A 13282-nucleotide genomic window follows, 5' to 3' on the forward strand; every position below is an offset into this window, starting at 1 on the left:
GACAACAGACCTGTATCAAAAGAAATTAAAAAAGAACAAAGAGCTCTGTAGATAACTTTAAGTGTTGTATTTGTAATACTTACCTTTAAATAAGAGAAAAAACAAAAACATGTTTCAGACATTCAGTTTATTTTATACTTACACAAAATAAAATATAATATCTCTTATCAGTTCTTATTTCATTGGGCAAAGTATGGGTAGACTATGCCACCAGACATTAAATTCCTTACATTTATGTGATGCGTATATCTAGTAACTAATAGAAGTCATCCTGCACCGTGGGCTTGCTGGTCTGGTTCTTCACCTGGTCCTGAGACAGGTACAGCTCCGCCACTTGCTGCGCTGATGTGGCGTTCTCCGGAGTCTTGTCATCTCGGACACGAACAAACCTGTGAAAATATTAATTTTAGATTGATAACAAAAGATGCACATACAATTTAATGCATGTAGTTTAGTCTACCATTGCTCCGTGAGTCAATGGAGTTCTCCATTGTGTGCAAATTGAATTAAATTTGGCTTAACAGTCATACCAGACACACTCAAATCTAAGTTAACTTCATTCAATGGCTGTGGCCAATCTCACTAATTAATTAGGAATCCGCTATCATACACAACATAACCAGGCGATACAAGAATTTTGCATACTAAATTCCTTGGATCTTTTGGTCGATATCTGTCTCATAAATAAAACAGCACATCTCACCTGGGGAACCTCAGCGACACTCCCTTGTCGGGCTCGACCAGCCCCAGCGCGGCGCGGTGCGCGGGCGACAGCGACAGGTCCGCGCAGCGCACCTCCCACACCGCCGCCGGCGCGAACCACGAGTCCGGCTCGTGGCTACTGTCGTATCTGAGAAGATGGAAGACAATTTAAAAGCATTTACTTTGATTAAGCTTTAAGTTTCTTTGTGCAACTGGGCGTAAGAAGACTTAAAGACTGCAGGTAAAAGCTATAAGTCCATGAAATCACAACGGTCGATCAATTAGCCAAAGGGGTAACTCAGGGGGGTAATTCTAAAGTATAGCTGAACATAAAAGAGTAGAGAATAATTGAGGGCGTGGCAATCTAAGAAAGTGGCCACACTATTATAGTATAGAAAACGGACAAAAGTATCACGATACTTTAGCAGAAAAAATCAAAACGAGAAATGTTTCAAATATTTTACTAATTATAAAATGCTACTTTTTGGAGAGGTTTATGTTAAGAGAAGAAATTAGTAGGGGAGAGGGGGGCAGTCTTGAATGAATTTCATTAAATCAAATCAACTGTAACTTTTATTTCATTGTGTATTTCATAATGTTTTTTTGCACTGAAACACGTGTTGGTTATACCATTATGTAATTACTATAGGAGAAAAGTGATAGTATCACACATCGATATTTTATTACAGTTTTTTCTTGCTCAGGAAAAAGTTCAAATGTGCCCCGGCAATTCTTCTAAAACTGTGTTTACCGATTTTCCTGCAACAAATTATTTAATTGGTCAGAAAAGCAGAGACTTGCCAATTATTATGTCTGGGGAATTTATACCAACTCTTACACTGAGTTGCAGAAAGGATCTTTAAGTTAATGTCGGCATTAAATGTATTGTTGCCTTGCTTTGACAGTATACGGACAGTATTTTATGCTGGGGAGGCGCTGCTAAAACTGCTATGATACAGGTAGAGCGAGCTCAACGATCCGTCATAAAAACAATGCTTTTTAAACCTTTAATGTACTGTACCCGTAAACTATATAGTGAAGCAGACATACTCTCCGTTCGTAAAATTTACATTCTTAAATCAACACTAAAAGCTCATAGATACATTTCAGGATCGGACCAGTTTGCAGATCTAACGAAGAAAAGAGTTTACCGAGTTCCCCTTCCAAATATTAATACCGAGTTTGCTCGACGTTTTGGCTCATTTCCTCAGTTATTAATTTACAATAAAGTCACAAAAATAGAAAATATTCGTGATAAAACGGCAATGGAAGTAAAAGCCAAAGTCTCGAAATGGCTCCTGAGTTTAAGCTACGACGAAACTGAATCTTTACTATCCAACAAATCTTGACTGTCCATCGTCCCGCGATATTATATATATATTTATTTATATTTTATGTATTTCATTTATATTGATATGTTTTTTTATAAGTTAGATTACTATTAATCTGGTTTGATAACATAATGCATGCTTTCATTTTATTTTGTATCCAATCAGTTAAAAAAGTTTTTGATTTTACGTAAGTACTTACCAAAATTATTGTTATTTAATATTTACTAGTACCTACCTATACAAATTACTGTAAACCGTAGTAGTCGTATTTACAATGTCGTAATCTGATCCTCACGTCACAGGCTTGCCTAGTGTGAGGATCGCAGTGTATTTCTGTTTGTAAATTGTGTTTTTTGTTAAATAAATATATTTGATTTGATTTTGATTTGAAAGAGACAGACATAGATTTAATGTCCACATTAGCTTAAAGTCCCTTTCTGCAACTCGGCATTACATATTCTTACACATATTTTTACAATAGGTACTCATACATGGAGAGACCGACACACATAGACACCTACAGCTGTAAAGCTTATCGATACCCTTTTTGAGTCGGGGGTTAGTAAAAAAGTATCTAGACCGGATGATTTAACAACATTAGCATCCAGACCCTGATGTCATGTAACGTTTGACACTAGTATTTTCTAACCTCTATAAGAATAACAAATACACATTGAAAGGCATTCTATTACATCAAAATAGTACTTTTTTACAAGAAATATAAGCAATGTATGTTAATGGTTAGAAATTAAGTACCTACTCACCAGTATAAAACGCTGCTCTTTCATAAACATCGTATATATTGACTAATACTTCTCCAGCCTCATTCTCCGCCAAACATCGTAGGTAAACGCTGTAAATCATCTGTCTAGGTTCGCTGCGAATGGTTTTATTCATTTTCACTTCGTGAACAAACTCAACAATCCACAAAACTCCAAAATTAAGCAAAATTCGATTTGTTTATACAGGAACAGGGCGAGTTTGACATTCAAACCATAGAAACAGACCACAAATCACAAGTTTTTTTTTATTGCCAGGTTTAAATCTGTTTAGTTCCAAAAACATTAATCTCTACTCTTTTGTGTTTAGCTATACTTTTATTTTACAACATTTGGAAATTCGTTAATAATCACTTATTTCCACAGGCACAGTACAGAAGAGGTAATAAAATACACTGAGTCACCACATTTTGTAAATTAAACACCATGTATTATGCAAAGTCGTCAACACCGCACATACCTGTAATAATTCCTCGGCCCATCAATGACATGCTCCTTCAACGTCGCACTGAGCGTCTGCAGATCCTCATCAGAGAAGCCGGTGCCGATCTTGCACAGACTCTGGTACTCCTCGGTCTGCGGGTCGTAGCACGCGAGCAGGAAGCCCCCGAAGACTCCGGTGCGCTTCCCGCGCCCGCTGTAGCCGCCCAGCACCACCACGTCCAGCGTGTCCCCGACGCCGTCTAGGTAGTCTTTCTTTAGCTGGAAGTGGGGGAAAAGGATTTTGTTAATAGTGATAAAAAACGAATAACGTTCCTGGCTGCTGCCATTGTTTACAGTAAGTAATAGCCACCGTTATTAACCTTTACTTAAATTTTGATTTGGTAGAAGTTTCGGATAAGCGCTCTTATCTACTACCTGTCACGCCAGAGGCGGCCAGAGATATGGGTTCAAATCCAGCCTGACCGGCATGGTGGAAAATGGTTCAACGAGAGTTTATACCTTGGACGTGCACAAAGGTTTGAGTGAGCCAGGTACAGACACTATCACCTTGACATAGAATTAACCCCTATACTACTAACAGCAAACAACCCACCTTAAGCCAGTTCCGACTGCGTCTCGCGATCTCGTAGGTGGCATCCTTCCCGCTGAGCGTCTTGACCATGAGTCCCTCGCAGGAGCCGCGCACCGCCGCGTCCAGCGCCGCCGCCACCTCCTCCGTCGTGCTGCAGTCTACCGAGGTGGCGAAGTGCCATTCTCCTGGGGAGGCATGGATGTGGTATATGGTGTAGGGTTGATATAATACAGAGTGTCCAGTTAATAGGAAGCATCAACGGACAGGGGATGAATCTAAATACTGACAGCGCGTCCGTTCAGGTACCTCATGCACTGAATAAAGCACGGTCGCTAAGCACAGAGAAAATCGAACGTTGACCTTTGTACGTAAAACCAATTACAGTCTCTGCCGGCAATCAAGGTTCCTGTGCGAGCGTGAGCACTATGAAGGTCAATGCCCGTTTTTCGCTGTGTGTGTGCAGTGCCCGTTATCAACCGTGCTTTACAAACACGCACGCCTGCACCTTGATCTCGTGTTACTCCTGCAGTAAGCAAGACGCAGTTCTTGGCACTTGCTTACTTTACTATATGACACTTGCAATTGCTTACTTAAATAAATAAATAAAATAAATAAATATGTGGTGACATCTCACACACGGCCATCCGACCCCAAGCTAGGCAGAACCTGTGTTATGGGTGTCGGACAGCTGATATATCTACACAAATACATAGATAGATACTAAATATAAATATCAACACCCAAGACCCGAGTACAAATATCTGTCTTTAAACAAATATCTGCCCCAGCCGGGAATCGAACCCGGGACCATCGGCTCAGTAGTCAGGTCACTAACCACTACGCCATTCGGTCGTCGGACTTAACGTATGTGAGTAGAAATTAAAGGTAACGGCACCTAATTCTTAGACTGTTGATCTGACACTCACCCTCCACCTCGCGGCAGTGCGTCCGCAGCAGGTCCCGGCGCTCCCGCAGCGGGCGCGCCACGAGCGAGGCGCCGTTCAGGAACAGCAGGTCGAACACGAACACGCACACCTGCACCTTGATCTCAGACTCTACAGCGTCCTTGCGCTTGCGGGTTGATAGGATCTGGAAGAGAGAAATCAAAAGACCATTCAATATCGGCTACTTTATATAATTATAACGACCTCGGCTATGGTGTAGGATACGGAAGATAACACCTACAGTCGTCGAAATATAATAGGCCCGTTTGGACAGCTCCAAAATGTATAGGATGACAGCTGGTGTCAAACCTAAATCGTGAAAAATCTAAACAAAAACTGTGCTACCACAAAAAACTTTAAACACCGTTTAACAAGTGTTTAAATCAAATTTTGACAGATTTTGTAGGCGTCTGACAGCACTAAACACCTGTTAAATACTGTCTAAGTTTTTGTGGTAAGGCCCTAAGTAACTTAATTTGGTGCTTTAAAGTTCTTTTTTTTTCGGCCGTTAAATAATAAACCAGATTATGTGTCTTTTTATGTATTTCATCAAGTAAATCAAGAGTAAATAGCAAATTTGTGTAGCTGTCCAAACGGGCCTATTATATTTCGACAACTATAAGTTTAAATATTATTATACTACCTGCATATATATACCGATAACAATGTAATGTATAAAGTAAAACCAACCCACCTGAAACGGCAATATCTGCTTATTCACCACATCATAGGCCACCGCTTCACAATCCAGCACGCAACTACTGACACTGTCCTTCAGCAACCCGGGCAGCCTCCGCAGTATATCCGGGTATTTAGTGGTGTTATCTTCTTGGTTGCGACTGAACACGGCCGCCTTGGCCAGGTCCGGGGCGAGGGGGGTGTCGGGGGCGAGGGGGGTGTCCGGGGTGGCGGGGGTGGCGGGGGCGGGGAGGGAGGGGACGTGGATCTGCGCGCGCTCTCCGTCGTACTTCCACTCGCATGTGAATTCTAGGCCTTCGAATCTGTGGAGTGAAGTTGAAGAGTTAGAGAATTGTATAGAGTTTAGTATCATGAGTATCATCTGACATACATACTGCAAGTATGACCACTGCTGGATATATGCCCCTCCTGCATCTCATTATGTTTGAAAGTTTATAAATCCGTTCCATTGCCAAGCACTACTAGATCCAATAAATGATTCATAAATTGATTCTTTCATTTGACAATGAAATAGATATATTTACGTGTTCTCTGAACGAATTCACAAAGATAGCATTATATATATTGTGTTATAGTATGTAGGTTACTAGTATATTTTTATATGATACTGACTGTTTATATTATTATTATTTTTTTTGCTGTGTATGTTAAATGATAATTAGTTATTAACTTATTACTTACCTTTTTATATGTATACCTTACGCTATTGTATTGGGAGAAATCCTGTAATGATAGTGTTAAGTGGATTACCTAAATAAATAAATAAATAAATTTCTGCAGCATTAGCACCACGTATGTCAACGGAACTAATCACCAACAAAGATATAGGCCAACACAAACAAAACTCAGTATATTGTCTTACGTCATACGAAAAAGAAGGGTTAAACGTTACTGTGTGTCTGCGTATCTGTCTGTGGTAGCGTAGCTGCCAAGCCGAACTGATTTTCGTTAGTTTTTTTAGCTTGATCGGTAGCGGTACTTTAAAACGTTTATGTCGTAAAATTTTACAATCAATGTCTTCAGCTACCTGTTCAACACCTCATGCACGCCCTTAGTCGGGTGGGCCAGCATGGGCTTGAGTGGCACGCCGGGGGTGAGCCGACAGTGCTGGGGCAGCGCGGCCGCCCCGTGCTGCAGCAGCACAGGGATCAGCTGGTCGTAGTTCGGACACTCGCAGTAGGTGGTTTTGATTAGGAGAGCCGTGGCGTCGAGCTTCTCCTGTGGGTAGTAGTTTTGTTAAGGGTGGATTAGGAATAAATGCATGCAGATGTTGGGTGCCTGGATTCCTTTATTAGGTACTAGATGTTCCCGCGCGCTTCGCTTCGCCTTAAAAAGTTTTCCCGTGGGAATTCCGGGATAAAAAGTAGTCTATGTCTTTCCCAGGGTCTAGACCGTATGCATACCAAATTTCATTCAAATCCGTTCAGTAGTTTTGGCGTGAAAGAGTAACAGACAGACAGACACAGTTACTTTCGCATTTATAATATTAGTTAGGAAGTTAGGATATATAGGTTCTATGGGTTTAAACCCAATATTACGGTATGAAGTTGCATTCTATTTTTTCTATATATCGGTGTATTTTAGAGAGTGACGTCATGCGCGTTTCGATTCAGTTTGGTGTAGTAAACGCATGTATAAGGCCACAATTACCTTGAACTCCTCTGGTGTGAGTCCCTTGGACGCGTCCAGTACGTCTCGCTGCGGCGGCGGCGTCATGGTGGCGGCTAAAGCTAGCGCTTGTAAGACTGACTGCTCCGCCAGACCGATGCGCAGCTTGCCTGCCAGGGATCTGGGGAGAGGGATGTGTTACCGTCAGATAATTCATAAGGGAAATAAGTGTAGTTAACAGAGAGGAGTATGCAGAGCTGTCCGGAAACCTCCTGTAGTGGAGAGGCACCTAAAAAAGAAGAACATTGCCATACAAACAGACAAACATTCGCGCGTAAATTTACCTGATTAGATATCTAGCTTCAGCATTCCTACAGGCGACGTATAGCGACTGTATCTTTCCAATTTTCTTATTGACTGACGCTTGTCCTGAAAAAAAATGTAAAACATCAAATTGATAAATCAAAATGAATAGAGTTAGCCTAGCTGACCTGAAAACTTCTACTAGTGCCTCTCCACAACTGGAGGTTGGCGGCTTGAAAACTAAGGGACATAATACAGCAACTTTTACAAAAGCTATAACACTACATACCAGTCATATGCGCAACATCCTTCAACGCCTGGAACACCTTCCGTGCCTCGAGCGGCTTGCTCTGGAACATGGTGCGCTGCGTGGCGCGCGCCTGCTCCGCCACCAGCCCCAGGTCTCCAGACTTCTGTGCAGCCGCCTTGACTTGGGCGAGCGTGCGCCCCGTGCACTGACCGATCGCCTTCATGAGGTAGGTCTCTGCTATGCCTGGCGATGGCGGAGTGTAGGGTTATATGTATAATTATACCTTAGGGTTGAGGGTTGTGATTTGCAGCTAAGAAAAAAGCGCACTTCAGACTCTCAACAAAACTACACGAGACGCAGCAAATACGACAGTGTAGCCTAATTCGGCAGAGCTCACCAGTAGTTTTTATGAATAGTTTTGTCAAGATGCGAGACAAAACCTAAGACTGGCTTTGTGGTGCTATCAGTTTAATGGGCAATAACGGCCGGATAGCCGTCACCAGCATAGTAGTAGCTTTATAATAGCTGTAAATGGATTCAGGAGTTTCTGATAGCCATGAAATTTACTCAAACAATAGCTGACTCAAGACTTTTGTTAAGTAACTTACCAAGTTCCAAGCTATGGTAAGCCGGTGCAAGCTGGTTGAGGCACATGTAGACGCTCGGCAGCAGGTCCTCCGGAGTCAGCACCATCACCGACCTGAAGTAGTTGCTCAGGATCTCTATCATCTTGAGTCGGGCGGACGTGCCCTCAATGGCCTCCAGCGTCTTGGCTAGTGCGAGGTATGGGACGGGCTGGCCTTCTGACCAGCATGCATCTCTGATTGGATGGTACTTGGCTTTGGCTGGATTGTATTCTGTTTCTGTAAAAGATAGCAGTAAGCTGTTACAAAAAAATAGTTATTTATGTAAATAATTTGGATTTTTAAGGCATACAAGATGGATTGGTCTTATAAGAAAAAAATCCTCATAACTCCATCAAATACTAGACTATTTATTATATCATGGTTTTGGTTTACCTTCTACTTTTTTGCTTTCTGTAACTTCTTCTTTGATTTTATTTTCTTTGGCAACTTCCAACTCTATTTCTACTTTGACCACCTCAGACTTCACTTCATCTTTCTCTTTCTTCTGTGTAGGATTGTCCTTGGATTTATCTGCTTTGCCATTTCTCTCAACAAGCGGAACCTTTTCTACTTTGACATTAACTTTCTTAGATTTAGGGGAAGAGTAAGTTTTAGGGGACTTCTTTTTCTCTACTTTAGGAGATACTTTCTCTTCTTTAGGTATCTTTTTGGGAGACTGTGACTGTTCACTGCTGGAACTTTCAATTCTCTGCCGTTTAACTTTCTTTTTCTGAAATAAAAAAGCAAAAATATATTTTTATAATAAAATATATTTTATTTATTGTGTACTGTAAACAGTACATTTTCATGGTTAGAAACCAGTTCAGTTTTACAATGTCTAGCTAAACAACATAACATAAACCACTTACTGTTTCTTTAACTGGTGATGGTTCTGGAGATGACTTTTGTGGGGAGCAAGACTCACTCCCGCTGCTCTCCAACCTCTGTCGCTTCACTGATTTCTGAAATAAATATTACGCTATTCAGTCTCACTTCTCAATATTAAGTGAGTCAGTTAAAGTGTGTTTACAGAGGTGTAGACTGTAGATGCAGCATGCTTCATAGACCACATACCTTGACTGGAGTTTTACTATTTGTAGTTGCAGTATCTTCAGTAGAGGATGTTTTACTGCTTGGTGGTGTATCCTACATGAGAGAAAATATAATTAAAATAAAGTTAAAGGTTCGATTTCGCAATTTTGGGCTAATTCCATTGACATAATCATTGGGCAATTCTTACAATACAAGATGATAAGAGAAGAACCTTTTATAAGAGACGGGAAGGGAATTTATATTAGTGTGGGAGTGGAACAGAACGCAAGGTGAAGTATCCATGACGACGAATAACAGAGGAGCATAGAGTGAAAGCAGAGTGTGAAAAGACGTAAAGACGTAAAGACGATTAAGTTTGGTATAAATAAAACGACGTGATACATCATTAAAATACTACTTTTTATTTATCCCTACAAATTGGGGGCTCGTCCGGGATAAATAAAATTAAAAAAATCTCGGAGATTACGGCGGATGAGGACGGATTTTTACAAAAAGAACAAGACTGACAGTTGCAAATTTTACAAGAAAATTTTTCTTCGCATCACAACGCCTTCAGGTCTGAACATATACCATTTTAAGACGTAACGACGACGACAAGAAAAGAAGATGCCACGGAAGACGACGGGAGATGACGGGGAGGCAGTCGGAACATCAGGACCGCTCACGTACACGGAGGAGCTGGTAGCTAAGTTCAGTGGGTGCGACCAGACCGATTCCGCAACACGGTGGGCGCAGGAGGTCGATGACAACGCCGAGATCTTCGGGTGGACGGAGCTGCAGCGGCTGATCGTGGGGCGCAGGTCACTGACCGGTACGGCGGCACTCTGGCTGCGTTCAGAGAAACCCTTCAAGACGTGGGAGGCTCTGAAGACGGCGGTCACCAAGGAGTTCCCAGACACCGTAGATTCCAAGACGATCCATGAGTTAATGAGCAGCCGGAAGAAGAAAGCAAATGAGACGTGCCTAGACTACATGCTGTTAATGAAAGAGCTCGGCAAGCGAGGCAAGATGCCCGACTACGTCGCTATAAAATACATCGTGGACGGAATACTAGACGACGAGTTACATAAGGTGATGCTGTACGGCGTGACGACCTATGGGGATCTGAAAGATAAGTTGAAAGTGTACGAGACCATCAGGCAGAAGTCGAGCGGAAGACGGGCACCGGTCTTCAATCGTCTACCTACTGCAACTACACCCGCAGGCCCCGCAGCAGCTGCACTCGCGCCAGGCAACAGGACGACGGCCGTGCGACTGTGCTACAACTGTGGAGAGAGTCAACACATGTCAGCAGATTGCCCGTACAGACAGAGAGGTATTAAATGTTTCCGCTGCAACGACTTTGGACATATTGCTACGCAGTGTCAACAGCCAGGTGGAAGCGGCAACTGGCGGAGCAACGACGCGTTTGGACGAGGACGACCTGATCTGCAGCAACCTCAGCGTGGGCCGAGGCGTTCAATGTTCACCATGCCTACGGATACGGAGTCAAACAACGAAAATTCAGCAGCGAGTCGGAGCGACCTACGACGTGAGAACGTGACAGCCAGTGACAGTTCAAACTGTATGGACGTCAACGTCAAGATGACAGGTGCGAATACAAATGTACAAAAACAGACGGAAAGACGAAAGCCGATGAAGACTATTGAAATTTCAGACTGCAAAATGACTGCTTTAATAGATACGGGCAGTGAAGTTAACTTGTTAACCGACGAATACTACAAACTAATAGGTTCTCCTAAGTTTGACGAGGGACATGTGAGTGCTTTGGTGGGACTCGGACAATTGGAAGTGAAACCCCTAGGGAAAGTCACTTTAAGTGTGAAGATAGATAAAGAACATTATAATAACGTATTGTTTCATGTTGTGAATAGAAGTTGTTTGCCTTACGATGTGATAATTGGTCAAGATTTTTTGAGAAGAGTGGTATTGATTATGGAAGACGGACGCGTGAGTTTACGTATGAAAGATGACGAATGGATGAAACAAGTAGGGTGTTATACGTGTGATTCTGTGGTTGTAGATTACATTGGTTATATCCAGTACAAGGAGCAGCTGACGGAGATGGTAGAGAACTACCAGCCCCTACAGGTCAAGGAGGCTCCCATACAGATGAAGATCGTGCTGAAGGATGATATCCCGGTGGCTCAGCGGCCGAGACGTATTTCACTAGCAGAGCAAAAGGTAGTAGAAAACCAAGTAAGAGAGTGGCTGGACGACAACATTATTCAGGTGAGTTATTCAGAGTATGCTAGCCCTTTAGTTTTAGTTAAGAAGAAAGACGGGGACACCAGAGTCTGTGTAGATTATAGATCGTTAAATAGGAAAATGGTGAAAGACAGAGGTAGGAAGGAGAGTCACAAGTACAAGGAGGGAGACTGGGTGGCAATTAAGAGGACTCAATTTGGTGTGTGTCTTAAATTGAAACCTAAGTACCTAGGTCCCTACGTAGTGAAGAAGGTGAAGCGGAATGACAGGTATGATGTAGAGAAATTAGATCCCAGCAGCGAAGGTCCAGGTCGTACTTCTAGCTCTGCAGACCACATGAAACCGTGGCCAGACCATAAAGAGTAAGTAAGTTCTTATTTTGTTTTGTTATTGCATAATAATTTATTGGTGTCGGTATGATAGTGATGATGAATGAAGAAGTCAGTGATGGTAATAAATAAGTTATGTGTGAGCAGTAAATAAAGTCAATCTAGATAGGTTTTGTAATGATTGTAAGGTTAAGTCTTGAAGGCTTAAGGCTCATATTCTTTACAAAAGGTGTGTTTAAACAAAACAGGTATTATAGGTATTTTGAATAGGTATTTCAAGATGTTGTTTGCATAGAATAGTTGTTTATGTTTTTCTGTCTAGACCCTAAGTTGAAATCTAACTAATCTAAATTGTTGTTAACTTGAGTTGCTAAGTTTTTAGTTTTTTTTGTTTTAATAAGAAGATTATCTTTAACGTTTGATAATGCTATGTTTTATATTGTGTGTAACCTTGTACTTTACAGTTATTGTAATGAATAAGGCTGAGGGCAGCCTTAATGTCAGGATGGCCGAGTGTGGGAGTGGAACAGAACGCAAGGTGAAGTATCCATGACGACGAATAACAGAGGAGCATAGAGTGAAAGCAGAGTGTGAAAAGACGTAAAGACGTAAAGACGATTAAGTTTGGTATAAATAAAACGACGTGATACATCATTAAAATACTACTTTTTATTTATCCCTACATTAGTAACACAATAGATAGAGTTATTAAGATGGATGTACTGAAAATTACCTTGGCAGATGGACTGGCTTCACTGTCCAGGCTGCTGTCCTTATCAATGCTTTTCTTAGGCGTTTTTGTAAAAAACGATGTGATGCTCCTTTGTGCCATTGTGGTTACAGTATTGTGGGGTATAATCCAAGCTGAAGCCGGAGTATTTACAATCAATTTCAGAAGATTTTCAGTAGGTTGCACATTGTAAACAAACCTATTTCCGAAAGTCACAACTGTGCATCGTTTCAAACTTCTCAATAAAATGTTCATATATGTTTTACTGAATCTAGTAAATCAATTAACCTGCATTTAGGTACGCAAATACAATAACAATGTTTTTAAAACCACCAAATTCTCAAATCCAAGTTCCGGATAACCAAAAGCCTAAATTCAACTGTCAAAATTTGCCGCGCACAAAACATAACGTTTCAACTTTTTAATTCTATGGTCCCTAGAACATACATACTTAAGCCTAGAACTAAAAAAGTTCCGGTTTAGGCCAGATAAATATTATGTTTTTTTTAGAAACGACTGTTACTGTTGGTTGAGGAGGAGACGAAGGAAAAGAGGAAGACACTTTCATTATTTACCTTGACTAGCTGAACCTAACTGATATGGGCTGGTCGCTGGTGGATGGAGCAGTAACTACTATAGCAAAGTCCAACAGCAGCTCAGGAAACAGCAATATTGTAACAGGGTTGGTGTTTGCTTGCGCCATGT

At 41.6% G+C, this 13282-nt stretch overlaps 1 protein-coding gene across 1 annotated transcript; it reads right to left on the minus strand.

The window, feature by feature from the left end:
- Positions 1–112: 112 nt before the first annotated feature.
- Positions 113–12971, minus strand: LOC105382396 (DNA ligase 1). Its single transcript, XM_048628200.1, has 15 exons — positions 12581–12971; positions 9332–9403; positions 9127–9219; positions 8651–8987; positions 8240–8494; positions 7671–7874; positions 7423–7507; positions 7115–7259; positions 6498–6682; positions 5466–5772; positions 4754–4916; positions 3849–4012; positions 3273–3514; positions 704–850; positions 113–389 (listed from the first exon to the last, which is right to left on the minus strand). The coding sequence occupies exons 1-15, from the start codon at positions 12830–12832 to the stop codon at positions 257–259; spliced, it is 2784 nt and encodes a 927-aa protein (XP_048484157.1). The 5' UTR covers positions 12833–12971; the 3' UTR covers positions 113–256.
- Between the last annotated feature and the right edge of the window lie 311 nt (positions 12972–13282).

Source organism: Plutella xylostella, chromosome 20 (assembly GCF_932276165.1).
Source record: "Plutella xylostella chromosome 20, ilPluXylo3.1, whole genome shotgun sequence".
In the NCBI taxonomy this organism is placed as follows: Eukaryota; Metazoa; Arthropoda; class Insecta; order Lepidoptera; family Plutellidae; genus Plutella; species Plutella xylostella.